We start from the raw sequence: 25,857 nt of genomic DNA on the forward strand, positions 1-25,857 counted from the left end.
GCTCTTTCCGTTCCATATTTATATATCTAGACATATGCTTTATTTAGGTGCATAATAAAAATTATGCAAAAAAATAAAACGATCTACAATTTAAAACGGAGGGAGTACAGCTCTCGATCAATACCGAACCGAGAGTTTCATTACTGCATAGTAGCCATCTGAGCATCAGATCGAGGGGCATGGTAATACAGTCATCGGTTAAGTGCGGCGCCGTTACACATTCTCAATCCAATATGCTAGCTTCGCCAAGGTCGTGCCGATCATCAACCCATCGCCAATTTGCCTTCCTCTCCATCACCACGGGATAGAATGAATCACCAATCGCTTGCCATCTTGAGCCATTCGGCCATTCCCCAAATGGCCAAATGCTCCCCGGTTCTGCCCGTCCAAGCCCTGCAATGCAAGCGTCCACGTCCATCCATGCACGCGCATCGGCAACCGCTGGCTGAACGAGCCCCTCCCCCTGTCCCTCCCCGCCCACGGCCGTCTCGCCGCTTTCCCTGCCAAAGAACGCTCGCTCGCCCATACCCGGCGCGCCCCCGCGGAACACGGCGAGACGCACGTCCGCCTCCTCCGCGGCCGCGCCGGCCCCCGCCCCCGCGCGCGCTATAAGAACACGCCCTGGAGCGACCGCGAGCGCCTCACCGCGCCGGCTCTCCCCTTTCCCGCACCTCGCCCATGTCCGTTCACCCGGGAGGGCTCAGCATCCTTCGGAAGGACTAACACTTCTTCCCGAGACCTGAGCCCGTCCCCGCGGTGACCAGCCGAGCCGGCGCACACGTCGCCTCCGATCCCGGGGCTCTCACCGCCGAGCCCCGACCCAATTTAACTAACTACTAGGATCCATCGGTAGTAGCAGCACCGTACCACTAGTGCGGAGCACAATGGCGGGCTCCGCCGTCGTGTCCGTGTCCATCCTCCTCTTCGTCCTCCTCGCCACCGCCGCGGCCACGCCGACCGACGTCGCCATCGACGAGGCGTACGCGCACCTGGTCAACGTCACCGGGGACCAGGAGCACTGGGCGGAGCGCGCCGAGGTAGCGCGCGCGTACAACCGCGCCGCCTACATGAGCGACCCCGTCGCCGTCATGGACCGCTTCGAGGACGGCGGCGTGCGCACGGACGAAGCGGCGACGGTGCGGTCCCCGTCCCTGCCGCGTAAGTTCCGGGCCGGTGCACGGCCACCGACCCCATCGACCAGTGCTGGCGGTGGTGCCGCGGCGACTGGGCCCGGGACGACCGGAAGCGTCTGGCCAGGTGCGCCATCGGCTTCGGCGGCCACAAGGCCAACGGCGGGCTCGCCGGCGAGTTCTACGTGGTCACCGACCCCACCGACGACCCCGCCAGCCTCGTCGCCCTCCAACCGGGGCAACCTCCGGCACGCCGTCGTCGAGGACCGCCCGCTCTGGATCACCTTCGCGCGCGACATGGTCTGATGGTCATCTAGCTCAGCAACGAGCTCATTGTCACCAGCGACAAGACCCTCGACGGCCGGGCCGCGCAGATCACGCTGCAGCACGTGAGCAACGTCATCCTCCACAACCCTCCGCATCCACGGCGCGAGGCCGCGCCCGGGGGCGCCGTCATCAGGGACGGCGCGAGGCCGCCACTTCCGCGCCCGCGGCGCCAGCGACGGCGACGGTGTCTCCGTGGTCGGGTCCAGCAACCTCTTGATCGACCACGTGTCCATTGCACGGCTGCGCCGACGGGCTCGTCGACGTCATCGGGGGATCCACCGCCGTCACCGTCTCCAACGGCCACTTCACCAGGCACGGCCGCGTGATGCTCTTCGGCGGCAGCGACGATAGCCCGCGGGACAAGATCATGCAGGCCACCGTCGCCTTCAACCACTTCGTCAAGGGGCTCGTGCAGCGGATGCCGCGGTGCCTCTACGGCTTCTCCCACGTCGCGAACACCGACTACACGCACTGGCAGATGTACGCCATCGGCGGGAACAAGAACCGTCATCAGCCAGGGCAACCGGTTCAGGGCCAGCGACGACGGCAACTTCAAGGAAGTCACCAAGAGCCGTTGCCCTGATATGGAAACCTCTTGGCAAGAGAGAGCACGCGACCTACAGCGAGTACAAGGACTGGGTGTGGAAGTCGCAGGGCGACCTGTTCCTGAACGGTGCCTTCTTCAACCCCTCCGGCGGCCAGAACGAGCGCCGGTTCGAGAAGCTCGACCTCATCCAGGCCAAGAGCGGCCAGTACGCCGAGTCGCTAACCAAGTTCGCCGGCGCGCTCAACTGCCGCGTCGTCAAGAAGTGCTAGCCAGCCCGGATGACGATGTAGGTGATTGATTGGGTTGGCGATCGATACTTTGGTTCAGGTTGAGTAGAGCTCTTGTGTTTGGATGATATCTGTAATGGTCAACCACTGCTTGCCAGCTGCCAGCATGGTCCTTGTGACACATACGGCTTGGCTTTTTTGTGGTACTCATGGTGGTAATACTGAGGGTGTGGCAGTGCTTCGCACAACTAAAATCATGTGTCCATCGAAATCATAATATGAGATTGTGGATTTGTGACGAGGTAAAAGAGGTTATTTGGAAAGTAGCGATTGATATGTTCTTAGGGCTTGTTTGGATATAAAGGGATTGGAGTGGAACGAAGGGGACAGAGTCCAAAATGAACTAATTTGCCCTTCAACCCCTCCTATTCCACTGCTATCCAAACAAACCCTTAGTGGGGATTATCGCTGGAATCCTAAAAATTCATCGAAACCGAGCCTAAGAGGATGCTTGTTCATGTCCATAACTTGTCACGCCACAAGTTGGACGCACCACAAGTTATGTCGGGCGTGGTAGTGCTTTGCACAACCAAAATCATGTGCCATGGGATTGTGTTGCATGTGAGCGGTTGTTTGAAAAGCGATGATTGATATGTTTTTAGTGTGGACTGCAATCCTAGAAAATTCAAATAAACTCGGACTAACTGTTGGGGATCTATAGGTAATATATAGGCTATAGGTAATATATGGGTTCCTTCTTTGTATGCACACGAGTGTTTTAGCTTTTAGGTGCTCTCAATGTTTGATTTTTGAGCCATCCATCAGCTTAGCTTTGTAATAACAAAAAAAAGAGAATGTTATTAGGGGGTTCTTACACCTTAAAATTTTAATTGTAGTATTGAAAAAAACCACCACACTAGTTTTTGAAGAAATTAAAAACACATTCATTTGGAGGATTTGAAACTAGCCATTTTAATCGGAAAAATGGAGGAAAAATTGCACTATTCAATTTAATGATCATCTAACACTCTAAATTGAACCAAAAGTCCATGCCAAATACACGTGATATATGGCTTAATTTAGAATTCAAAATATCGAAAAACTAGTAAGCAAGCCTAATTATTGGGGATCTATGGTAGTTTGATTTTGATGTGCATTTAAGAATTATATATCACTCATATCAAATTTAGCTTTGTAATGATAAAAAAACAATTGCTATTGGATGGTATTACACCTTATCTATTTTCTTAACATTGTAGTTTAAAGAAAAGACACCATGTTCTTCTAGCGAACTAACCACATCAACGAACAAAAACAAAAAAATCTAACATTTTATTTTAAATATTATTAAACTATCTAAATTAAACTCAAAATTCCGTACAAAATATGATTAATATATAGCTAAATTTGAAGAATACAATAACAGAATATATAGAAATATATAAGATTACAATTCAACTTGTATTACAAGATGATTTGCTTTCATTTATCAATGAAGACTGCATGCATATGAGCAACTAAATCAATCTATTAAAGTAGTGATGTAAAAGAAACATGATCGAAGTTGCAGAGACTTAAATAGGGGTATTTTATGTGTACTCACATCAATATCCATGATTTTATATAAAGTTTAATATGTGTATAATATAGTTGATAAAAAAGAGTATATGTTCATTTTTCATTCTTATTGGAATTTATAAGGGTACAATGAGTTTCCATTATTTTCATGTTGATATTTGTATTATTATTGTATTAAACTTAAAAACACAATAACGAACACCCAGGTCCAAAAGACTAGTTATGCCACTCATAGGTTGGGTAAAGATGTAACGGTATGAAACAATCACCATCAGATCTATATCGTCGGACACAATCAATTTATAATTATTTTTTGGTCAAAACTTTGCATAAAAAATGATCTCTGAGTCTAAACTAATTTCTTGCAACTTATGTATGATGTGCATATATGTTGATTATCATTTTGTTGAAGCACAACAAAGTAGTTGGATAATTAGGATGTGATTAGAAAAAAGAAAGCATCTTCCATGGTGTGTGTAATAATGTTTATTATACATATTTAAGTAATGTTTCACATCATCATTAAATTGAAATATATGTGTCCATGACTAGATTGATTGACAAATATCCTTGGACCTTGCTTAGATAGGAATCAGAAAGTACATCATACGAAGCACAGAGATTTACAAAGGTTCGGGTCCCTAATGAGTTAACCCTAGGACATGATGTGTGTGCATCTTGTATATATGATTACCATCGTTTATGGGCACATTGATTATCATGATATCTCTTTTCTCAATCATAACGAGATATCTGGAACCACCATACCCTTGTACTCGATAGATATTTTTCAACACATATTATATAATATCTTTCAATTAGAAACATTGGGCTTCTCATAAGAAATGCAGTAGTTCAAATAGTCTATTATTTAACTCCAAAACTGTATATTGTCTCAAGATACGTGCAAATATTCTAGCCACTTTTTGTTCTTGAGTAACATTTTGAGCTAGTTGAACAGACACTTGAACTAGTCACGTAGATTAGTGAAAAATTCAAATTCTAGTCGGTTTACTTGCTATTTGTTAGTTTGGTTGGCACCCATGACTGATGGTTGCCATCTTGCATTGGTGCACACAGCATACACCTAGCTAGGTTTCCTATTGGATGACTAGAAGCCTGTTTGGATACACCCTCCTAAAGATTAGGAGTCCACTTTTAGGACACTTTTAGAACTTGTGCATCCAAACATGGGTCCTAAAAGTGCACTCCTAAACTTTAGGAGGGCCATTTTCATTAAGAGGGCCAAGGGGTACTAATGTATCCTATTTCTCCTAAAAGTGGTCCCGAAGTCCCCCTTACCCCTATTACCCTCGCATGCATTAATGATGTGAACAGTGCAGGTGTAGTTTAGAGGAGTAATTGGGGGGTAAAAATGATATTTTCCCTCTAAAGTTATAAAGATTAGTAGTCCATCCAAACAGCCCTGTACTAAACTTTAGGACTAGCAATTTGAGGGTTCTAAACTACTAAACTTTAGAAGTTTGTATCCAAACAGGACCCAGGTACGTCATGCGCCTACCGGTTCGAATGCAAGAAATATCTTCCTGCTGCCTACTTGGCAAATGGCTTTGGACCTTGTGCACTGCCTACTTGGCAAATGTCTCTGGACCTTGTGCCTGTGCACCAAGCTAGCTGTATTTGGGTTCACCAGGACAGGCCCTGAGCTTGCCAAAGTGAGGGATGGAGGGAGGTGACACTGTGGTAGTGATATGTTTTTTTGAAAGAACTGTGGTAGTGATATGTTGGGTCCATCAGTTGAGATGTAATTATTGGAAAGAGGAGCAGGAAGATTAGTTGTGGAGACGATTAATATATGGAACCATCTGAAATATTGGGCTACCACTGATGTTTCTTTAAACCGAAAATTTGGTAGTAATGTATAACATACTTTTAAAAAAACACTATCTGAATATTGAGTTACCATTGATGTTTTTTTTCACCATGTTGTTGACTTTAGACATTTGGCTACAAACCAAGTGCGATAAGCATATTCAAGACGGATTTTGTTTGCAATGTCTTGTATGTATTAGCCTGGCGTAGCGCTCTCTCATATTACCATCCTCTCCCTAGCTCGTGCCGCCACCAACACGGATGCGCTATCCTGGTGAAGCGGTGTGCCACCTCCTCCTTCCTCGTCTCTACGATCTATTTCCACAGTGCCATTTCCCACTCGGTCCTCTCTTTCCCCGTCTCCACCATTACCTAGATCCACTAAGACGATTTCACCTAGCCATCGCTGCAAAGCCCCCAATGCTATCATCACCATGCACTATCCATGGCAATGGCGGTGCCACCAACACCTCGCCACACCGTTGGAGCTTGTCTTGAACAGAGAAGAAGGCTAGTTGGTTGAGCATGAATCACTAGATGCCTAGATGCGATGGAACCATCCAAAATTAGGTGTCTTCATCCTCTGTTCCATTGTTTTTTGGATGAAGGAGCTGAAGCAGGGTATATGCGTGCACGTACTCAGGGACGATTCAAGCAAAGCAAAGCAAGCAAGCACGCATACAGTTTGTGTAAAAATCAGCGCTAAAATGTACCAATCGATGTATAAAAGGCCATGCACCGCATTCCATCCTTTGCACACACAAATTCCAGAAACGGCCATATAATTAGTTACATGTCCATCCAGAACCTATATGTGTATATGGTTTGGTTTCTCTCCTGTGTAGTCCTTGATCCCACAAATGCAGAGTATGGCGGCCTAGCACGGCTTGCCGGCGCGGCAGTTGAGCGTGCCGGCGAACTTGGTGAGCTCGCCGACGTAGCTTCCGTGCCTTGCCGGGATGAAGTCGAGCTGGTCGTACTTGCGCTCGTTCTGTCCGCCGGACTCGTTGAAGAAGGCCCCGTTCATCATGACGTCCCCCTGCGACTTCCACACCCAATCCTTGTACTCGCTGTAGGGCGTGTACTCCCTCTTGGTCACCTCCTTGGCGTTGGGGTCGTCGGGGGCGATGAACCGGTTCCCCTGGCTGATGATGGTGGGGTTCTTGTTGCCGCCGATGGCGTACATCTGCCAGTGCGTGTAGTCGTTGTTCACGACGTGGAAGAATCCGTAGCGGCAGCGCGGCATCCGCTGCACGAGCCCCTTGCCGAAGTGGTTGAAGGCGACGGTGACCTGCATCATCCTGTCCTGCGGGTTGTCGTTGCTGGCCCCGAACAGCATCACGTGGTCGTGCTTGGTGAAGTGGCTGTTGGAGACGGTGATCCCCGTGGACCCGTTGACGACGTCGATGAGCCCGTCGGAGCACCGGTACATGGACACGTGGTCGATCCAGACGTTGCTGGACGAGAGCACGGAGATGCCGTCGCCGTCGCTCCGGGTACGCAGCCCGTAGTGGCGCTTCGAGTCCCGGATAATGCCCCCCGAGTGCGGCGCCGAGTGGTGGATGTGCACGTTGTGGATGATCACGTGCGACACGCTCTGCAGCGTGATCTGCGCGCCGGTGATGTGGACCTGCGCGCCGCGGCCGTCGATGGTCTTGTTGTCGCTCACGATGAGCTCCTGACGGAGCCGCACCACCATGTCGCGCGCGAACACGATCCACAGCGGCCGGCCCTGGATCACGCCGTACCGGAGGGTGCCCTTCCGGGGGATGATCATCTCGTCGTCGCTCGCGTCCGTGACGATGTAGATCTTGCCGCCGGCGCCGCCGGTGGTCTTGTGCCCGAACCCGCGCGCGCACAGCGCCAGCCGCTGCCGGTCGGTGGCCCAGTCGGCGCGGCACCGCCAGCAGCTGTCGATGGGGTTCGTCGCCGCGCACGGGCCCTGGTACCTCCGCAGCGACCGCCGCGTCGTGGCCCGGAGCGTCTCCGTGTTGAAGCGGTTCATGGCGGCGATGGGGTCGCTGACGTAGGCGGCGCGGTTGTTCGCCCGGGCCTCCTCCGCCCGCTCCGCCCAGTACTCCTCGTCGGAGGTGACGTTCGACGACGCCGCCGCCGCCGCCGCCGCCGCGACGGCCGTGGCGAGGACGTAATAGAAGAGAATGGACAGAAGGGGGCTCCTGATTATTAGGGCCGCCATTGTAGTGTGTGGACGCCGGCCCGGCAGCCGCCCGGCGCCTCGATCGCCGCGGGGGAAAGGCTCAGGAGATGTGTATGGTGTAGAAGGTTCCTGAGCCCTCCCCAGCGGGTGGACGGCGGCGTGCGGCACCGAGGCGCGGGTCTGAGGTGCGCACGGTTGCGGTGGCGGTGTGGCGGTGGTTCCGGTTGCGGGTATATATAGCGGCTGCAGGCGTGACGCCCCCTGGGCTTTGGCTGGACGTCGTTGCGGCTGCTCTGTTTGGGAGTTTGGGGCGCGAGGAGAAAGGCCGGCCACAACCCACAAGTTCTGTTTGGTCCTGTGACCTCCTGCCATTAGTTAGGGAAGAAATGAACCGTCGAATCTTGGCAGGTAGTCAAGGTCAAAGCTCTGTCCCAATCGAAAAAAGGAAAGCGTGAATTTGCTGCCATTCTTGTGATTGGAAAGCTGGCGACATTCGTGCAATCAACGGCGAGCAGCACCCCTTCTTTTCCGGCTCGTGACAGCACTGTGTCATCTTCACCATCGCCGACGAGAGCTTCGCAGCCCGGCGGAGACGCGAGGCTTCCGAGAAAGGACCGTGGGCCCAAACACGATAGGACGCTCATTCACATGCAGTCCAGCCCAGTAACCAGACTTCAACGGCCCGTGAAGCCACGCGCTACCCTTGCCGGCTTCGCGCCATCCGAAAGATACGCATCCAAGTCCCGAGTCCGAACTCGACTCATCCTTCACGACCAGCAAACGGATTCCGATCCTTCCCCGACTCGAACGAACCATGATCCCCGACCATCGATAAATCCCCACGCACGGATGTGCCAACCACAAACACGAGTAGAGTCATCCAATCTTTCCCTTCGCCCTCGCTCGCTCGATCAACAATGGTGAAGTTTGACGTGGACGACGATGGAGACTTCCTCGACCAGCAACCAGACCAGGGTGACTGCAGCTTCATGTCCGATGATGACGACGATTACCTGGACGGGCAGTCGGACCAAGGTGAGGACGGCTTCATGTCCGGCGATGACGACGATTCGTCTCTCCACGAGCAATCATCATCAGACCAAGAAGATGACTGCAGCTCCATGTCCGACGATGCCGATTCGTCTCTCGACGAGCAATCGGACCAAGAAGACGACGACGACGACTTCTTCGACCAGGAACCAGACCGCCAAGCTAACCTCTTCATGAAGTTCTTGATGGGGGCGATCCGCAGCTACACTGACCGCGGTTTCCACTCGCCCGCCGGCGCCGGCGGCGAGGACGGTCCTGTGGGCACGTTCTCGCAGCATTATTACGTTGTCGACTTCACCGGCCGACGAGTACCACGTCTTCGCATTCGCAGGTTCCTGACCGCCGAAGATTACGCCGTCGAGCTGGACGAGGACGACCCATTCCCCGTGCAGGCGCCGCCGGCCGCTGCGTCGGAGGCAGCGGTCGCAGCGCTGGAGGCAGCCGAGGAACCAGCCGACGACTGCTGCCCGGTCTGCCTGCAGGATGGTGCGGCACCGGGCGCCGCGTGGACGCGGGTCGCGCCGTGCGGGCACCGGTTCCACGCCGCGTGCGTGGCGCAATGGCTGCGGGTGAAGCTCAGCTGCCCGGTATGCCGCCGCCCGGCCGCCGCCGCCGCCACCGCTCCCACCGCGTGCCGCCGTGATGACGCGGCGGAGGAGCCCTCACGCTCGCTCCCGATCCCGGACATCGTCGAGGAGATGTTCTCGATTGGTTACGAGGAGTCTTTGGTGTTGGAGTGCACCTCGCGTTGGATGGAGTTCATGGGCACCTTCCGCCTGCCGTCGACTGGGAATTCTTCGGGGGTATCAGGCGGTCCAGCATGAGCCTGGATGTTTTCTGATCTACGAGCATGTAAGCGATCGATCAAGAAATTCAGCATATGCGTTCAGCATGAGATCTTAAAATCTAGGTAGAAGCAGAATCAGTGGAGACTTGCACAAGACAACCAAGAGGAACAAGCCTTTTGTTTTGGACATAATTTCTTATTTGATATCACATAAATAACCTGTTCTTTCCTTGGTTCTCAAAAAATTTTAGCTCTCTATTTGACACCGAGTTCAACTTTCATTCCTTATACGACACTCTGTTGGATTTTTCGTCTGGGAACCGTTAAATACCTTGCGAAAAGATGATTTTACCCCTGTAGGTCCCACCACCCTCCTCCCTCCTCTCCTCCCCTCCTCCCTCCTCTGCTCCACACTGCACGGGCCTTCTCCCTCCGCCCAGACACACCGTGTGGCCGTCCGCCTCACATGCAGCCCGTCCTCCGCCCACGCCATCCACCCTGCGCTCCGCTTCCTGGACCGCCGCTGCAGCTCGTATGCCTCGCCGGCGACGGCGGCGGCCAGGGCGTCACCCCCGCGCCCGCAAGAGAAGGATTTGCAGCGGCGTAGGTTCGGCAGCATGGAGCTAGCGGAGCCCAAGGGGCCACCTCCGACGGCAACAACAACGTTGAACAGTCAGGAGAAGAGGGAGCGGATGGAGGAGGTGGACTTGCGGCCCGACATGGCGGCCACGACGGCGGAGGCCTCGAGCCCGGCCAGGCACTCGCGGAGGCAGGCGGCGCAGAAGCCCATGAAGGATTCCCCGGGGTCGTACTCCTTCTGCACCACGCATCCCCCTCCTGCTTCCCGCGTCGCACTCGCTCGCGCTCACCCTCTCCCTCGCCCCCTTTCCCCGCACTTCTTGTGATGCCGCCTCCCGCCGCGTGGTCCCGCCCGACCGCCACCTCGCTAAACGGCGCACCTCTTCGCGCTGGCACCGCCGCACCTCTACCCTGGCAGCGTCCGTCTTCCCTCCACTCCACGGCCTTGGCTTCCTCACTGCCCCCTCCCGTGTCCTCTGCCTCGCTGTGGGCGCCGGCCACGCGGTCGACGCGCTCCGGTCCACGGGAGTGGCGGACGTGATCGGAACCAACCTCGTCGACTTCCCACTGCTCGTCCACTGCGTTGACCCCCACCGTCTCCCATTCTCGAACGCCGCCTTCGACCTCATGTTCTCGGATGACCCCTCGGCGATCTCCAGCGTGGAGGGAGAAGGCCCGTGTGGTGTGGAGCAGAGAAGGGAGGAAGGGAGGAGAGGAGGAAGAAGGGTGGTGGGGTCCAAGGGGCAAAATCATCTTTTCGTAGAGTATTTAACGATGGTTGGATGGAAAATCGAATAGAGTGTCAATTTGGGAACGAAAGTTGAAGTCAGTGTTAAATAAGAAAGGAAATTTTTTTTGAGGGCTAAGGAAGGAACGGGTCATTTATCTGGTGTCAATTATCTCAGGTATATTTTGAGGTAGTATAACACTAGTCCTGGTAGGAGTAACTCTACCATCACCAAGCTTTTGTAACTTTCGTTTGTGATTGTACTTTCGATCTTATTCATCTCGCTTTACTTGTTGATGAACACGTACACTTGCTGTTGGTTACTTGGTTTAGTTGTCTGTTAACTCTAACTGAAAAAAACACCGGGCACCTTTGGAGTGTCACTGACATTTTGGACCATCTGAGCTTGATTGTGAGCACCACAGTTCACCTAATCCAGCACCAGTCACTTGTCAAAGCTGGGATGATCTGAATTTCTGAACACAAGGATTCACCTAATACAGTACCAGAATACCAGACACTTGACTGAGATGGACTAACCTAAACACCACAGTTCACCTAATTGCAGTACTAGATTATAGATTATCAGAACCTTGTCTGAAACTCTGAACCACTCCAACTAGCAAACACACTAGCTTCATCACCACCGGCACCGCCGCACCGCCATGAGCTCCCGCGTCCGCGTTCTCAGCGTCACCCATGTCCGTCCCGCCGAAACACCCAACCCGCCGCCGCACGACGCCGACCACTCCATCAAGCTCTCGCTCTTCGACACCTTGTTCATCGCCCTGACGCCAATCCGGCGCCTCTTCTTCTACGAGGGCGACGACCTCCCTCCCTTCCCTGCCCTGGTCCGCACGCTGCGGTCCTCCCTCGCCGCAACGCTCGCTGTCTTCACCCCGCTCGCCGGCAGGGTCGCGGTCTCCCCGTCGGGGGAGGACGTCGCCATCGACTGCTCCCCGGGTACCGTCTCCCGGGGCGTCAGGTTCGTCGAGGCTGAGTATGCCGGCACCGCCGACGACGTGCGCCGCATGGCCGGTGCCGCGGAGCACGACGCCGAGGCGTACGCGCAGCTCGCGCCGGCGCTCGAGGTCAGCGCTCTCCCTGCCCCCGCGCTCGCCGTTCAGGTCACGAGGCCCGCCGCGGATGTCTCGGGCGGCGACGGCGGCGGGGTCGGAGCCTTGGTGGTCGGGGTGTCCGTGAACCATGTCGTGGCCGATGGCCGGGCGGTGTGGGAGTTCATCCGGGCGTGGGCCGCCGCGGCGCGCGGCGGCTCGACGGCCGGAACGGGGTTCGTGCCGCCGACGTTCGACCGCGCGGCGATCAACGGCTGCCACCCGAAAGCGGAGGAGGTGGCGCGCAAGTTCCTGCGCACCTTGGCGCCGGCATTGCCGACGGTGAGTGCCTTCATCGTGTCAGCCGTCGTCGTGTCGGACTTTGAAAATCGTCGGACGAATAGTGTCGATTGTTGTCACGGTGGAAAATTACAACTTTTCCACATCAATGTGGCCACAAAAGTCAGATAGTGAAGACAACAGAGTTCAGTGTCAGCGTCACAGTGAAGTCTGCTCTCACTGTTCTCGGAGACTCTGCGCACGGGAGAAGACGACGAGGATCAAAGTTGGTGGAGAGCAACCTGACATAAAAAAAGAATTTTGGTGCCCTGGATTTTCCCGACTAATTTTTCAGTTGAATTCACTTTTAAGACGTCAAATTTGGCTGCCTTCCATTTTCAATTCAGTTCCATTTCTTACGAGTTTGAAAACTTCGAGTTTGCATTGCAATCACATCATTTCATCACCGCATTTCCCTGCACAGCAAGATCCGGATCAGCGCCAGGCCAGAAGAACTTACCTGCTCAGCGCCAGCCAGATCCGCTCGCTGAAGCACCGCATTTCCCTGCACAACAAGGGCGCCGCCGCCGCCACCGCGCCGGCGTCCGCCGCGAATCCCCCTACGACCAGCACCTACGCCGCCGTCGCGTCCCTGGTCTGGACGTCGGCCGTCCGCGCCAAGAACGCCCTCAACCACGCCGGCGACGACGCCTACCTCATGTTCGCCGCGGACTGCCGCGCGCGTCTGCGCCCGCCGCTCCCCGACGCGTTCTTCGGCAACTGCGCCAAGGCGTGCTACGCGAGGGCCACGGTGGGCGGGCTCCGCGACGGCGGCGGCGAGGCCCTCGCGCGCGCGGCAGCGGCGGTGCGGGAGGCGGTCCGGGAGCAGCTGGCGGACCCGGTGGCCGACGCCGGGCAGTGGCTAGAGCGCCATCGGGCGCTCCCGCCGGACAGGACCGTGCAGGTCGGGGCGTCGGACAGGTTCGCCGCGTACGAGACGGACTTCGGGTGGGGCAGGCCGGCGAGGGTGGAGCTCGCGTCGGTGTTTGTGAAGGAGTTCGTGGCGGTGGTCGGTGCGCCAGATGGCGCGGTGCAGGTGTCCGTGGCGCTCGATCGGGACCGCATGGACGGCTTCGAGGCCAACTTCTTGTCGCAGTTGCAGTTGCAGGCTTCGTCATGACTCTGTGCTAGTATCACTGTCTTTCTACGTGATTGCACCGTATTTGACAAATAAGCGTTCCAACGTTTGTCTTTTTTTCATTACAATCCCGACGCCTTCCTCTTCTCCACTTTTCTTCACATGGTTGGCAGTGTGCTGAGGTCCATGTTTGTAACAAAGAAATACAAAACATAGGCAAAAGGAGAAAATGCGGGAACATGAACTAACTGGAGTGGAGAAAAATAGGGTAGGAAAAAATGCATGAATCTTGTAGGAATGGGTGTTTGGAACAAAGGAGCGAGAAGCTTATAAGAAATTTGGAAAGTGGACGTTTAATCAAATCTGTTTATGCATCTTGCTTCTCAATCTCGTTTATCGAGCTTTGCTTCCCACTTCTAAACAACTGGCATAGGTTCTGTTTGTTTTCGGTTCTCACGACCGCGCGGGCGCGGGAATCGAACGCGGCTCGTCCACTACGTTTCGCGTTTCGCGGTGCTCTGTCGTAAATGACGCGGGTTATGCCGCGCGAGGCGGCCGCCGCCACCGCGGTCCCAAACAGGGCCATATGGTCCCGTTTGACTGCTTGATCCAAGTAATGAGCATGGGAGCGTAGATTGTTTCTTCAAATTGAGTCATCGCCGGTGATGTATCTGCATGTATAAAAGTATTTTTCTTGCTTTTTCAGTACAATGTGAAATTTCCATGGTGCTTAAGCAAGAGTTTGCTTGTGTCCAACCGCAGGAAATTTTTCTTTTGACTTTAGGTGGATGTTTAATTTCCTCCAAAACATACATGCGGTGAAAACCTTCGAGACAAAGGATTTGCTCAATTCTTTGTTCCAAATACCATGACTAGTGCTAAAAATGGAGGATCCCTAACTCATGTTCTTTTCTTTTGGAATTCCTTCAATCCAAAGGATTTAGGATTTTTGTTTGTGTGTGGGTGAGCCATGAAATTGGATTGGGTCAATTTCTAGACCAAATTTGATTTTTAACAAAATAATTAGGGGTGATCTATGGAGCAAACCTTGAGCATTGGGGGCATCGCCCCCCCCCCCCCCGCCTTCCCATGGTGTTTGTAGGATAGGATTGAAGGGACCGACACTGCGAAGCCTGCTAAAGGAGGCTATTACCAAGGTAGGGCCGGCCTCACTGGCAAAGTAGTATTTCGTGGGAGGAGGGGTCAAATTGTGTTGCGCGAAAATGGAGCTTTAGGTCCACTCAAGAAAAAGCGTGTCCACCATTTTGGAAGATATAAAAAATTCTAGCCATGACATCAATACAATGAGATTCATATAGATGGATCCTTAATACTCCCTGTTATTACAAATATAAATATTTTTTGTCCAAAGTCATATTTTTACGTGACTACCGATATGTAAAAGTTTATATAAATTGATGACACAAATTAGTATCATGGGATTCATTATTAAAAATATATTTATGATATATACTCCGTTTGTTTTGAAATGTAGGTTCTGTTATTTTTGTTTTAAGTTAAAGTTCACTAACTTTGATCAAATTATAGAATAATGCACCAACATCTATTTGATCAAATAAATCAGGAAATACATCTAGTAACTGCTAGTACATTTATTTGGTACTGCAGATGTTAATATGCTGCATCAATTCCAGAATATAGCCACATTTATATTTTTCAAACCTTTCTAAACTTTGACCAACAATATCTTTAAAAATAATTTATTTTAAATAGAAAAATATTATATATTATAATTGTTGGTTTCATGTTAAATCTACTAACATTATATTTATATAATTAGTATTTATGATTATTTCGTTATTCATAGTGTATTAGTGACGAATTAGTGAATGATATAGCTTGGGTGGAAATGTAGAAGTAACAATATCAAAGATGGGACCAATAATATTTTTGTGGTGGAGAACATTATTCAAACGTAAATTGGGTCATTTTCAGGCATCCGAAAATTCCGTGTTCGAATTCTTTTCTTCCATCCAAAGCAGCTGATCACCGTACGTAACCAATTTCGGTGGCTGCTACCCATCCATATCCATACAATTTTTGGCAAGAGGTAGCACTCGCCAACCTTGTTCTTGACTCCAGCTTCCACCATGAGCTCACGCGTGCGAGCTCTCAAGATCACCCATGTCCACCCCGCCCGAACCGGCGATCCGTCGCCGCCGTGCCACGGCGAGCACAAGCTCTCATTCCTGGATCTCGTACAGATCACCAAAACCCCGATCCAACGGTTGTTCTTCTACGACGGGCCGGACCTCCCGCCGTTCCCTACCATGGTCGCTTCCTTACAAGCCTCCCTCGCCACCACGCTCGCTGCCTTCCTCCCCCTCGCCGGGAAGCTGGCGTTCCGCCCCGCATCCGGTGACGTCGTCATAGACTGCTCCCGCGCCGCCGTGTCCTCGGGCGTCAAGTTCGTCGAGGCCGAGTTCTCCGGCGGCGCCGACGAGATGCGCAGCCTGGCCAGGGCGGACGAGCACGACACGGAGGCGTTCGCGCAGCTTGTCCCGGAGATCGAGGCCGCGCAGCTGCCCGCGCCGCTCCTCGCCGTCCAGGCCACGAGGCCCGCCGGGGAGGACGGCCACGGTCGCGCCGTGGTGGTCGGCGTGTCCATGCTGCACGCGGTGGCCGACGGCCACGCGGTGTGGCAGTTCATGAAGGCGTGGTCAACGGCGGCGCGTGAGGGATCGCTCGCCGCCGCAGGCCTCCCGCAGCCGACGTTCGACCGCGCCGGCGTTCGGCACCCCAAGGCCGACGAACTGGCCGCCACGGTGACATGCGTTTTCGCGCCAGCCCTCCCTCTGGTAAGCACTGCTGTCACTTCCTTTTATCGTGTCAACAGCTACACACTTGCAAGAGTCAGGAGTAAAAATTTCTCAGTTCACTTTCTGATTTTTTCTTACCTGAACCACTTCTCATACATGGGCGCGTGAACTAATACGCAGCTTAGGCCACGTTCGTCGCCTTCCGCACTGGACGTCACTCAGCAGAGCAGGAGAACCTTCGTGCTCTCTGCCGGCGAGATCCAGTCTCTGAAGCAGCACATTCACCAAGGGATCAGAACCAACACCACCGGCGTCGAACCGTCGAAACCGCCGAGCACCTACGTCGCCATCTCCTCCCTGGCCTGGACGTCCATCGTCCGCGCCAAGCCCGCCGTGCGCGACGCCGACGACGCCTACTTCATGGTCTCCGCCGACTGCCGCCGCCGTCTGCGCCCCCCGCTCGGTGACGGCTTCTTCGGGAATGCCATCCTGGCGATCTTCGCGCGCGCCAGCGCGGGCGACCTGCGCGGCGAGGGCGGCGCCGGGCTCGCGCGCGCCGCCGTGGCCATCCAGGACGCCGTCCGCGAGCACCTGGAGGAACCCGAGGAGCCGCTGCTCGGCATCGAGCGGTGCATGGCGGTGTACCTCGCCATCCCGCCGGGGGCCCTCACGGCGATGGGCTCGTCGCACCGGTTCATGGCGTACGCGACGGACTTCGGCTGGGGCGCGCCGAGCCGTGTCGAGCTGGCGTCCGTGTTCGGCGGGGAACTCGTGACGCTGCTGGACTCGAGGGCCGGCGGCGTGCAGGTGTCCGTGGCGCTCGACCGGGCGGTCATGGAGGCCTTCACGGCAAACTTCGTCGTCCCGGCTTCCGGTTCCGGCAGCGACGAGTGATTCCGGCCGTGGTCAACGATAGGAGAAAAAATAAGAAGAAATTGTGCTCGGAAATAGAGCAGCTGTTTTAATTTTCACGATAGAAACAGAGCAGATGTTGAAGAACGAAATCCCGATGCAAATTGCAATGTGGATTCAGTAGCCACATTGCCTCGAGCCCTCGATCATGTCCCGTTCGCTCGTCCTGGAAACTGCCCGGAACGCCATGGCGGACGGCCACCGCGGAGCGTCATTGCGCACGCGCAACGGGCCAGGCAGAGGTGGTGCATTGCCGCGGCGGAATACCTCGCCGGCGATCTGAGCGCTTATTCCAGAGCGGTGTCCTGTTCCTGGCCACGATTGCCGGCTCGCGGCTTGCCGGCGCGGTGGACTTGCCGCGGGACACTGCAACCGGGGGTGGACGGTATCTCATTTAGGGTGTATTTGGTTGCAGATGATTCTGGATGCGGTGGTTCAATTAAACGGTGGTTCAACCAATTTGATTGTAACATGTGGTTCGCTCTAATTAATAGAATAATGTATTAAATGGGATGGCCTCATCCTGAATACAATTCACCCAACTAAATAAAAAAATCATTTCATACATGAATCAAATGATACGACCAACAAAACACACCCAAAGCGTCCGGGGTGGTCATTTACCGTCCATCCCCAAGGCAGCTTAGGGCCGTCCAATCCGCAACCGACGGCCGTCCCCTCGTCCTGAGAACCTTCCGAGGTTGGATGCGAACGCCTCCATGTGCTCCGGACGGAGCGTGGCGGTGACCTGCACGCCGCCGTCCTGGGCGCCGAGCAGAAGGACGAGCTCCATGGCGAAGAGCGACAAGAGCTCCACCCGAGACGGCGCGCCCCACCCGAAGTCCGTCTCGTACGCCATGAACCTGTTCGACGACCCAGTGAACGTGAACCTCTCCCTGACCCTCGGAACCGTGCGCAGGGACTCGAGCCAGGCCTCCATGGCGCGCACCGGGCACTCGGGCTGCACGCGGATGGCGTCGCGGATGGCCGCGGCGGCGCGGGCGAGCCCGGCACCGCCGCCGTCGAGCAGGTCACGGACGGCGGCCCTGGCGACGCACGGCACGACGCAGTCCCCGAAGTAGCGCTCGTCGATGGGAGAGCCCAGGCGGCGGCGGAAGTCCACGGGCACCAGGAAGTTGGCGTCGCCGCCGGCGAGGTCCCGGAACTTGGCGCGAGCGACGGATGTCCACACCAGCGACGACACGGCGAGGTAGGTGCTTGGAGGCTTGTCCGCCTGCTCGCCGGTGGTCTGGCTCTGTGCCCGTATGTGCTGCTTCACTAATTGGATCTCACCAGCGTGGATCAGAAAGGTTCTCCTCAAACAGTCTGGTGGCAAGCACGAAGACGACGAGCTGATCTGGTCAATGGTTAGTTCAAATTTACAATCTCGCTTCGAAAAATTGTCGGGAAATGTGGTGTGATGGGAGTGAGGGAGAGAGATTACCACGGGCAGCGCCGGCGCAACTGTACGCAGGATCTTGCGGGCAAGCTCATCGGCTTCGGGGTACCGAAGCGGCGTCCGGTCAAACGCCGGCGGCGCGAGGTCCGCCCCGGCCCGCGACGGCGACACCTCCATCCGCGACAGGGCTGCCCACGCCCTCATGAACTGCCACGCGGAGTGGCCGTCCGCCACGGCGTGGTGGAGGGCCACCGCGACCACCGCCGCGCGCCCGACGGCCGGCCTCGTGACCTGCACGGCGAGCACGGGCGCCGGCAGCCGCGTCGCGTCGAGCTCGGGCCCGAGCTCCGTCAACGCCTCCCTATCTCCCTCGTCGCTGCCGCCGCCGGCCACCCGGCGCATGTCTTCGATGCCGCCGCCGTACTCGGCCTCCACGAACTTCACGCCTGACGACACCGCGGCGGGGGAGCAGTCCACGACGACGTCGCCGGCGGCGGCGGACGGGCGGTGGGCGAGCTTCCCCGAGAGGGGAGGGAAGAGGGCCAGCGCGACGGCGAGGGAGGACCGCAGGGAGCGGACAAGGCGCGGGAAGGCCGGGACGCCGGGGCCCTCGTAGAAGAAGAGGCGCCGCATCGGCATGACCCTGTCGACGAACAGGACCTCCATGAATGAGAGCTCGACGAGGCCGTCGTCCGGTAGCGGCGGCGGCGGCGAGTAAGCGGCGGCTCGGTCTCGGTCCGGGAGGACGTGGGTGAGGCTGAGGATTCGCAGCCGTGGTGAACTCATGGCGCGTAGGCGGTGGGTGAGCTTTGGGTTCTTGGCTTCGGTGGCTACAGTGCAAGAAACAGCAAGCTGGCCAGCTCGCCGACGGCGGAGCTGACGTTTGTAGGGTGCAGGTGACTGCTTATCGACATTTTATTTGTATTGATGATGAAGGACTCGGGAGTGATGAATATGGGAATGGGATGATGCTATCTCGTTTTTTTATGCGTCTCGTGAGCCATGATGACAATGACATTGGCTTGTTTTGGGAAGAAAATTATGTGGAGACCGGATGCAAACCACGCTCCCTGCATATCCGACGCTGATGTGCGCCACGTGGGCGTCCGAGGGATCCAAGGGACGCGGCTCCAGGTCACGGACGCGGCTCCAGACGCAGATGCGGCTCGGCAGTGCGTTTTGCGAGCGTGACGAGCGGACGCGAGCGGCTGCCTCCTCCATCTGCACCCGTCTCGCCACCGTGATCCCAGGAGACGGACTTGCCCGCCGCCGCCTTCTCCATCTACCCCCGCCGCCTCCCCGACATCTTCGGCTTCGTCTCGCGCCTCCCCGACTGAATGCACAAGGCATGTTCGACAGTTTGCCTCACACGAACTCCAGCTCGCCGGGCCCATGGAGCTCTGGATGCAGGACGACAACGATGTCAGGCTCGCATTACCGGTAAGCGTAGAAGTTCGTGAGCAAGTATGCTATACTCATTGCTAAGGGTAAGGCCTGCTCACCCGAAGACATCAAAATTGAAATCGGGATATAGCTCTGTGTATGCTGTACTTCACTGCTTTTTCATGTGAGCAAGTATGTTTGATACATGCAAATCAGTTTTGCTAGAAATAACTTGGATAATTCTGATATCCTGATAGTTAACTTAGAAATTTAAAGTACGTATTCTCTGATGTACATATTCTCTGATGCACCAGCTGAGAGGCTGAGATGTTGGCAACCGGTTGGTTCTCATCGCCAAGGATGCAGTACACCACAGCCAACTCCTTCAGTGCCGGCGCCACCACGGTGAGCCGCTGCAGGCCACGCAGTTTCCTCAGCTCCATTTGCAAGAGAGACTCAGATTGGATGGTGAGATCCTCCAGGCCCCAGGCGCAGCGGACGGCGAGCATTTGCAGCAGGCATGGGCACCGCGGTGAGGAAATGGCGTCGCCGAGGCTGCACGGCCCGTGGAACCGGCCGATGCTATCCAGGGTTAGGTTGGTGAGCCGGGCGAAGACGCCGGCAAGCGGCATGGTGACGGCGAGAAGCGGAGAAGGCCTAGATCGAGGCAGACCGCGGCGGCGCGCTTGTTGCAGGGCAGCTCGAGAGCCCTCTGCCGCGCGGCCGCCTCCCCGTCTTCGTCGTCGTAGTCGCTTCCCCCCGTGAGGTTCTAGAAGAAGATCTTAATCGGCCGTAGAGGCGCGCGTGGCGGCAGGGAGCCAGGCCGCCACGAACTCGGGGGTGGCGTTCATGGCCCCGACGAGGGGGTGGCGTTCGCTCGTCACGCTCGCCCAATCGAGCCACGTCCGTGACCTGGAGCCGCGTCTGCGTCTGGAGCCGAGTCCGTGACCTGGAGCCGCGTCCCTTGGATCCCTCGGACGCCCACGTGGCGCACATCAGCGCCGGGTATGCAGGGAGCATGGTTTGCATCTGGTCTCCACAGAATTTTCTTCCTTGTTTTGTTCCCCAGCTTCAGCGAGTATTGGGCTATTTGCCGGTGGTGCTCGCGCGTGAAACGACAAACGAGACGATGAGGCCCACGGTCGTCGCCCGTTCGCGAATTTATTTTATTTTTAGATTTTTTTATTTTACGCACAAATAAATAGTTAATCGAATTTTTTTCAGAAATGAATCTATGCCGCCGCTTGAAACGGCGATAGCTCCACTACCGCTAGTTAAAACGACGGTTGTAGGGTGGCACCGCTACGCAGCCTCCTACCACCATGTGAGACGGCGGTAACCTAGTTCCGCCGTTTCGTACGGCGTTAGCTGGTCTACTGCCATTTCAAACGGCAGCAGGCTCCAAGTACCTCGTTTAGCTGGGTTTATTTGGGTTTAACCAGGTTTATTTGGGTGTTGGATGCAATAGTCGTTTGAACCGACTATAACTCTATTTTAATTTTTTATTAGTTATTTTTCGTGTAATTTTGTCTGATATTTTTAAAAGTGACCGATGTAGTTTCATTGCAATATGTAACTTTGTAATTTCAGAGAGGTAGAGTGATTGAACCAAATATTTGAAAATAACTTAACTCCCGACCATTAAATACATAGCTGTTTCCAGCGAGATTACAACGACTCTAGTACGAACAATTAATTATATATTGTAGTGGCATGTGCGGCACGGATGCTATCCTAAACCAAGTGCCGCATGCCTTAGGTAATTGAAGTAGCCAGGAAAAGAGCCATACCTACTTTCTAGTAGAACTGGGTCTACAAGGACTGCGACGGCCCAGCTTCATAGTAGCTAGCACCCCCAGAGGATAGCAGAGACGGGGGCGATCTTTGTTGTGGTGGTAGGGACACTTGCATCATAGATAGGTACAAATCAAGTTACCTGCGATGTCAACCGGCCAAGGATTTGCGTCAACTTCGGATTGAAGATCCTTGACCTTATGCTCCAGGTTAAAAATCTTGCACTTCAAGTAGTGTATGTACTCCTGGGTTGGCTCAGGAAGTGGTGGATCAACCCACTTGGCATAGCAGCAATTTCCTTCATCGAGATAAGTCTGAACGTGATGTTAGTTTGTAGCACGAGAAGCTTAGAAAGAGTAATGAAGTAATAACTTGACTCACCAATCCATACGGGCATCAAAAGAAACGGTGGCTTCCATCACCGTAGCCGTCATAGAGCTGGACGACACAAGCCACGCTATGGTGACACATAGACCACGCATCATGGCGGTCGTCATAAGGCCTAAGGGAGTTTGGAGGGGCGTAGTTAGCCTTGTCGTCTAGAGGGAAGTCGTCGAGGGGTGTCTCATACTCCGTTGGACTAAAAGAACCTGGCCAAATGATAGTTGGAATAGGAGCACCCCTCCTCTTCCCCTCCTCCCACGACCTCTCTCTCTTGCGGATGCCATAGCTCTTACTCATGCTGAGTGGCGTGAAAAGATATGGGAGTCTTACTTGTTCTCAGTGGCATGGAGATATGGGAGAGGGGGGTTCAATATAAGGAGTGATGGGATGGAGATGCATTGCGCCCCATGTGCTCAGTACCCAGTCGTGTTCAATCATCCTGAGAAATGGTACATATAGGCTTTGCAGATGCAGGGATGTAGGTGTAAGTGTGGAGTTCCATCCACTGAGAAGGCTTCGCGTTGAGGGTCCTTGCCATCTATAGTGTAGGCTTTTCAGTGATGGTTCACGTCAACAGTTTATAGTGTAGGCTTTTCAGTGAGAGTTCACGTCAACAGTCTATAGTGTACGCTTTTCAGTCAGGGTTCACGTCAACAGTCTATATTGTACGTTTTTCATTGAGGGTTCACGTGAAAGTGGAAACCACTATTTCAGTATTGTACTGGCCGCAGAGCATTGTAACGGGAATAGTGTGGAACTCAGTACTCACTGCATGAAGACGAAATGTTACAGTATGAAGACGAAATGTTATAACAGTACAAGCAACAGTACAATGACATCCGAGGCGCCCAACATGACAAACTTAAAAGAGCACCGTCGCTAGGATAAAATGTCTTAAGTAATGTAAATCGGTGGAGGACAAGTAACGTTCTACTAGGTGAACCGGGGAAGTTTCCCCTTCCTCGCTATTTTGGAGGAACATTCTGCCTCCTGCTTCTTCACCTTATTCTGTCGTTCTTCTTCCTGGAGGAGCTACGCCTAGAGGTGGTAAAGGGCTCTCTAATTTAGCCTAGCAAATTTAAGGATCGGGCTCAATAAGGACCGAGCCATAAATTTATATGATTTTGAACTAAAAATAGATAGGGCTAAGTTGGATTGTGAAGGATGCATGAGGGTCATGATCCATTACCACCCCTAGCTACGCCTGACGAGCTTCGAATTCTTCCTCCTGCCATTTTAGTGCTACCTCTCGAGCACCTAACTGCTTGCGCCGTCTCTGCAGTTGATCCTCCTTACCCTTCAGATGGATTTGTTATTGGCGGACGCGTCGTTCTTCCTCGAGCTGTGCAGTACGTGCCGCATCTCGAGCTGCTTCCATCCTTTCATAGTATCGGGTTTTGGTCTCCAGCACCACTAGCCAAATGGGCACCCCCTATAGGTCTAGCGTCGATTCATTCCATGAATGTGCATGCCTGCATATTCATTTATTATTAGTTCAAGGAATCGGTACATGTAGAAAACATATGTAAAATGTTTACGAACGAATAGGCTGACTTTGAAATCATCATCAATGTCGGGACACTTGAAGTACCTACACCCCTTCTTTCCCCTAGGTCAATATTCGCGAGAAGAACAAATGTACTAACTAAATCTAATAATTCCAACTAGCCATGAAACAACTACATTCTGAATACCTATACATAATATAACCCTAGCATTGCAAATAATATTCATCTAAAATTAATCTACATAAATCAACAAACTAATTTTACTGTCAACTAAATACCTAACTAAATCCACTAAACCGACTAAGCTACATTTTCCTATGTCTCAAATCCACTACACTAACTAACCTACATTTTTCTATGTCTCAAATCTACTAGACTAACTAAACTAACTGCTAGATCTATCTACTACTAGATCTATCCACTAAACTAAATAAACTAACTAAACTAGGGGATTAGAAAAAATATCTCTAACGACACGAGGAATGGGCCTTCAACCCTCCCCTCCTTCCTCCCTTTATTTCTTTCCCTTCTCCTCCCTCCCTTCCTTTCTTTCCCTTCTTCTCCCTCCCTTCTTTCTTCTCTCCCTCCCTCCCTTCCTCTTCTCGCTGGCGCTCAGGCTTGCTCGCTCTCAGGCGCAAATGAAGGGGCAAGTGCCCGGGGCGGCCGTGCGCCTGGTTTTATAGGGGAAGACACCGCCACCTCATTTGGCGGAAGCTTCCCGCTTCCACCATTTCAAAAGGTGGGGCAGACTACCACCAAATGAGCCGATGGAACTGCCTCCTCGTTTCTGTGTGCAGCCCGCCGGATGGGAGAGTGGTAAGATGGCAGTAGCTACCCTCACCGCCGCTTGAGACGGCGTTATCCTGCTATCGCTATTTCGTACGATAGCATAGGTATATTTCTACAAACTTTTCGATCCACAATTTATTTATGCAAAATTGTAAAATAAAAAATAAAAAAAATTCCCAGTTCGCCGCCACCAGTTGTTTTCATTCATGGGCCAACGGTCGGCCTGTTTCGCTAAGAGGTGGCCCGCGTGTACCTTCCTAGCAGGCTGGCAAGCTTAGCCCACCGGCACAGTTTCTGACAAGCCGCATTCTCATGTGGCTCTTCCCGTAAAATTGTCGCATATTATCCCCTTTTTAGGTATTTTAAATTTGAATCCCTAACAAAAAAATTCTAAAAATTGACCCGAATCAAAGCCATATGTTTTGGCAGTGCGACACCATTATAATGTGTCTGACATGTAACCGATCCAAGACACCCATTAAAACGGTGCTATGTTAAGAATTTTTTTCCTTTTTGATAAAGGAAGTTTTAATTGCGTGTTTGTTTCCTTATAGATTATGGTCCTGTTTGGGAAGAAGGGGCTAAATTTTAGCCTGGGCTAAATTTTAACCCCCTCAAATGCAGTGCTAAACTTTAGCCCTTTGGGATGTTTGGGAAGGAGGCTAAAATTTAGCACATATGTTGACAAAAGACTCATTTACCCTGCTTTCTCTCTCTCCTTTACCCCTCCTCTTCCTTCTCAACTCCTCTACACCGTGCGCGAGATCTGCCACTGGTGGTCCTGGTGCTTGCTAATTCTCGCGCTCCGAGCGTGCCGAGGTGCAGACGGGGCTCGCGCCCTGCTACTGCTACGCCGCGACAGAGGAGGGAGAAGGGCGTGGGGGCAGCTGGAGCGGAAGCGGATCCAGGCGGAGGCAGCTTGTGCGGCGGGGCCTGACGGATGCGGCAGCGGGGGCTGGCCGGAGGTGGTGGAGCCGACGGAGGCCTCGGGGGCCGGCTGGAGGCGGCGGGATCGGCGAAGGCTGCCCCGAGGCGGCGGGGGCTGCCCGGAGGCGGTGGAGCCGGCGGAGGCAGCGGGGGCCGGCCGGAGGCGGCGAAGGTCGCGGAGGCGGCGGGGGTGTCGCGGGGGAGAAGGGTGTCGCGTGGAGAGGAGAGAGGAAAGGGGGTAGGGGTGGAAAATGGTCATGGGGGACCACTTTTAGCCCCCTTTAGTCCATTTTAGCACCCCTTGGAGGCGCTAATGGATTATGGGGGGCTAAACTTTAGCCCCTCCATTTTAGCCCTCCTATTTGGCATGGAGGGGCTAAAATCTGGCTAAAATGGGGGTGGGGGGCTAAAGTTTATCCCCCCCCCTCCCAAACACCCCCTATATAAACTGGACTATGATCTAAAGATAGCAGGGTAAAAAGTCATCATGGGACCACATATTGAAACAGACATTTAGGCGAGGAAATATTAGATTGATTATATAGGAGCACAGGCTACAACCATAT

The 25,857-nt window shown here is 53.7% G+C and overlaps 4 protein-coding genes and 1 pseudogene across 4 annotated transcripts; 3 read left to right on the forward strand and 2 right to left on the reverse strand.

Annotated features, from left to right (window-relative positions):
• Positions 1 to 702: 702 nt before the first annotated feature.
• Positions 703 to 2,273, forward strand: LOC117854150 (pectate lyase-like; annotated as a pseudogene).
• A 4,008-nt stretch (positions 2,274 to 6,281) lies between these two features.
• On the reverse strand, positions 6,282 to 7,984 carry LOC117851303 (pectate lyase). Its single transcript, XM_034733099.2, has one exon. It carries the CDS (start codon positions 7,837 to 7,839, stop codon positions 6,520 to 6,522), a length of 1,320 nt encoding a protein of 439 aa, XP_034588990.1. The 5' UTR covers positions 7,840 to 7,984; the 3' UTR covers positions 6,282 to 6,519.
• A 3,487-nt stretch (positions 7,985 to 11,471) lies between these two features.
• Positions 11,472 to 13,789, forward strand: LOC117851301 (anthocyanin 5-aromatic acyltransferase). Its single transcript, XM_034733097.2, has 2 exons — positions 11,472 to 12,340; positions 12,762 to 13,789. The coding sequence occupies exons 1-2, from the start codon at positions 11,609 to 11,611 to the stop codon at positions 13,455 to 13,457; spliced, it is 1,428 nt and encodes a 475-aa protein (XP_034588988.1). The 5' UTR covers positions 11,472 to 11,608; the 3' UTR covers positions 13,458 to 13,789.
• A 1,647-nt stretch (positions 13,790 to 15,436) lies between these two features.
• LOC117851302 (anthocyanin 5-aromatic acyltransferase) lies at positions 15,437 to 17,245 on the forward strand. Its single transcript, XM_034733098.2, has 2 exons — positions 15,437 to 16,234; positions 16,376 to 17,245. Exons 1-2 carry the CDS (start codon positions 15,527 to 15,529, stop codon positions 17,087 to 17,089), a joined length of 1,422 nt encoding a protein of 473 aa, XP_034588989.1. The 5' UTR covers positions 15,437 to 15,526; the 3' UTR covers positions 17,090 to 17,245.
• Positions 17,246 to 17,584: 339 nt separating this feature from the next.
• LOC117851300 (anthocyanidin 3-O-glucoside 6''-O-acyltransferase) lies at positions 17,585 to 19,687 on the reverse strand. The gene is made up of 2 exons (XM_034733096.2): positions 18,552 to 19,687; positions 17,585 to 18,464 (listed from the first exon to the last, which is right to left on the reverse strand). The coding sequence occupies exons 1-2, from the start codon at positions 19,290 to 19,292 to the stop codon at positions 17,751 to 17,753; spliced, it is 1,455 nt and encodes a 484-aa protein (XP_034588987.1). The 5' UTR covers positions 19,293 to 19,687; the 3' UTR covers positions 17,585 to 17,750.
• Between the last annotated feature and the right edge of the window lie 6,170 nt (positions 19,688 to 25,857).

The sequence above is a fragment of the Setaria viridis genome, chromosome 4 (assembly GCF_005286985.2).
Source record: "Setaria viridis chromosome 4, Setaria_viridis_v4.0, whole genome shotgun sequence".
NCBI classification, from domain to species: Eukaryota; Viridiplantae; Streptophyta; class Magnoliopsida; order Poales; family Poaceae; genus Setaria; species Setaria viridis.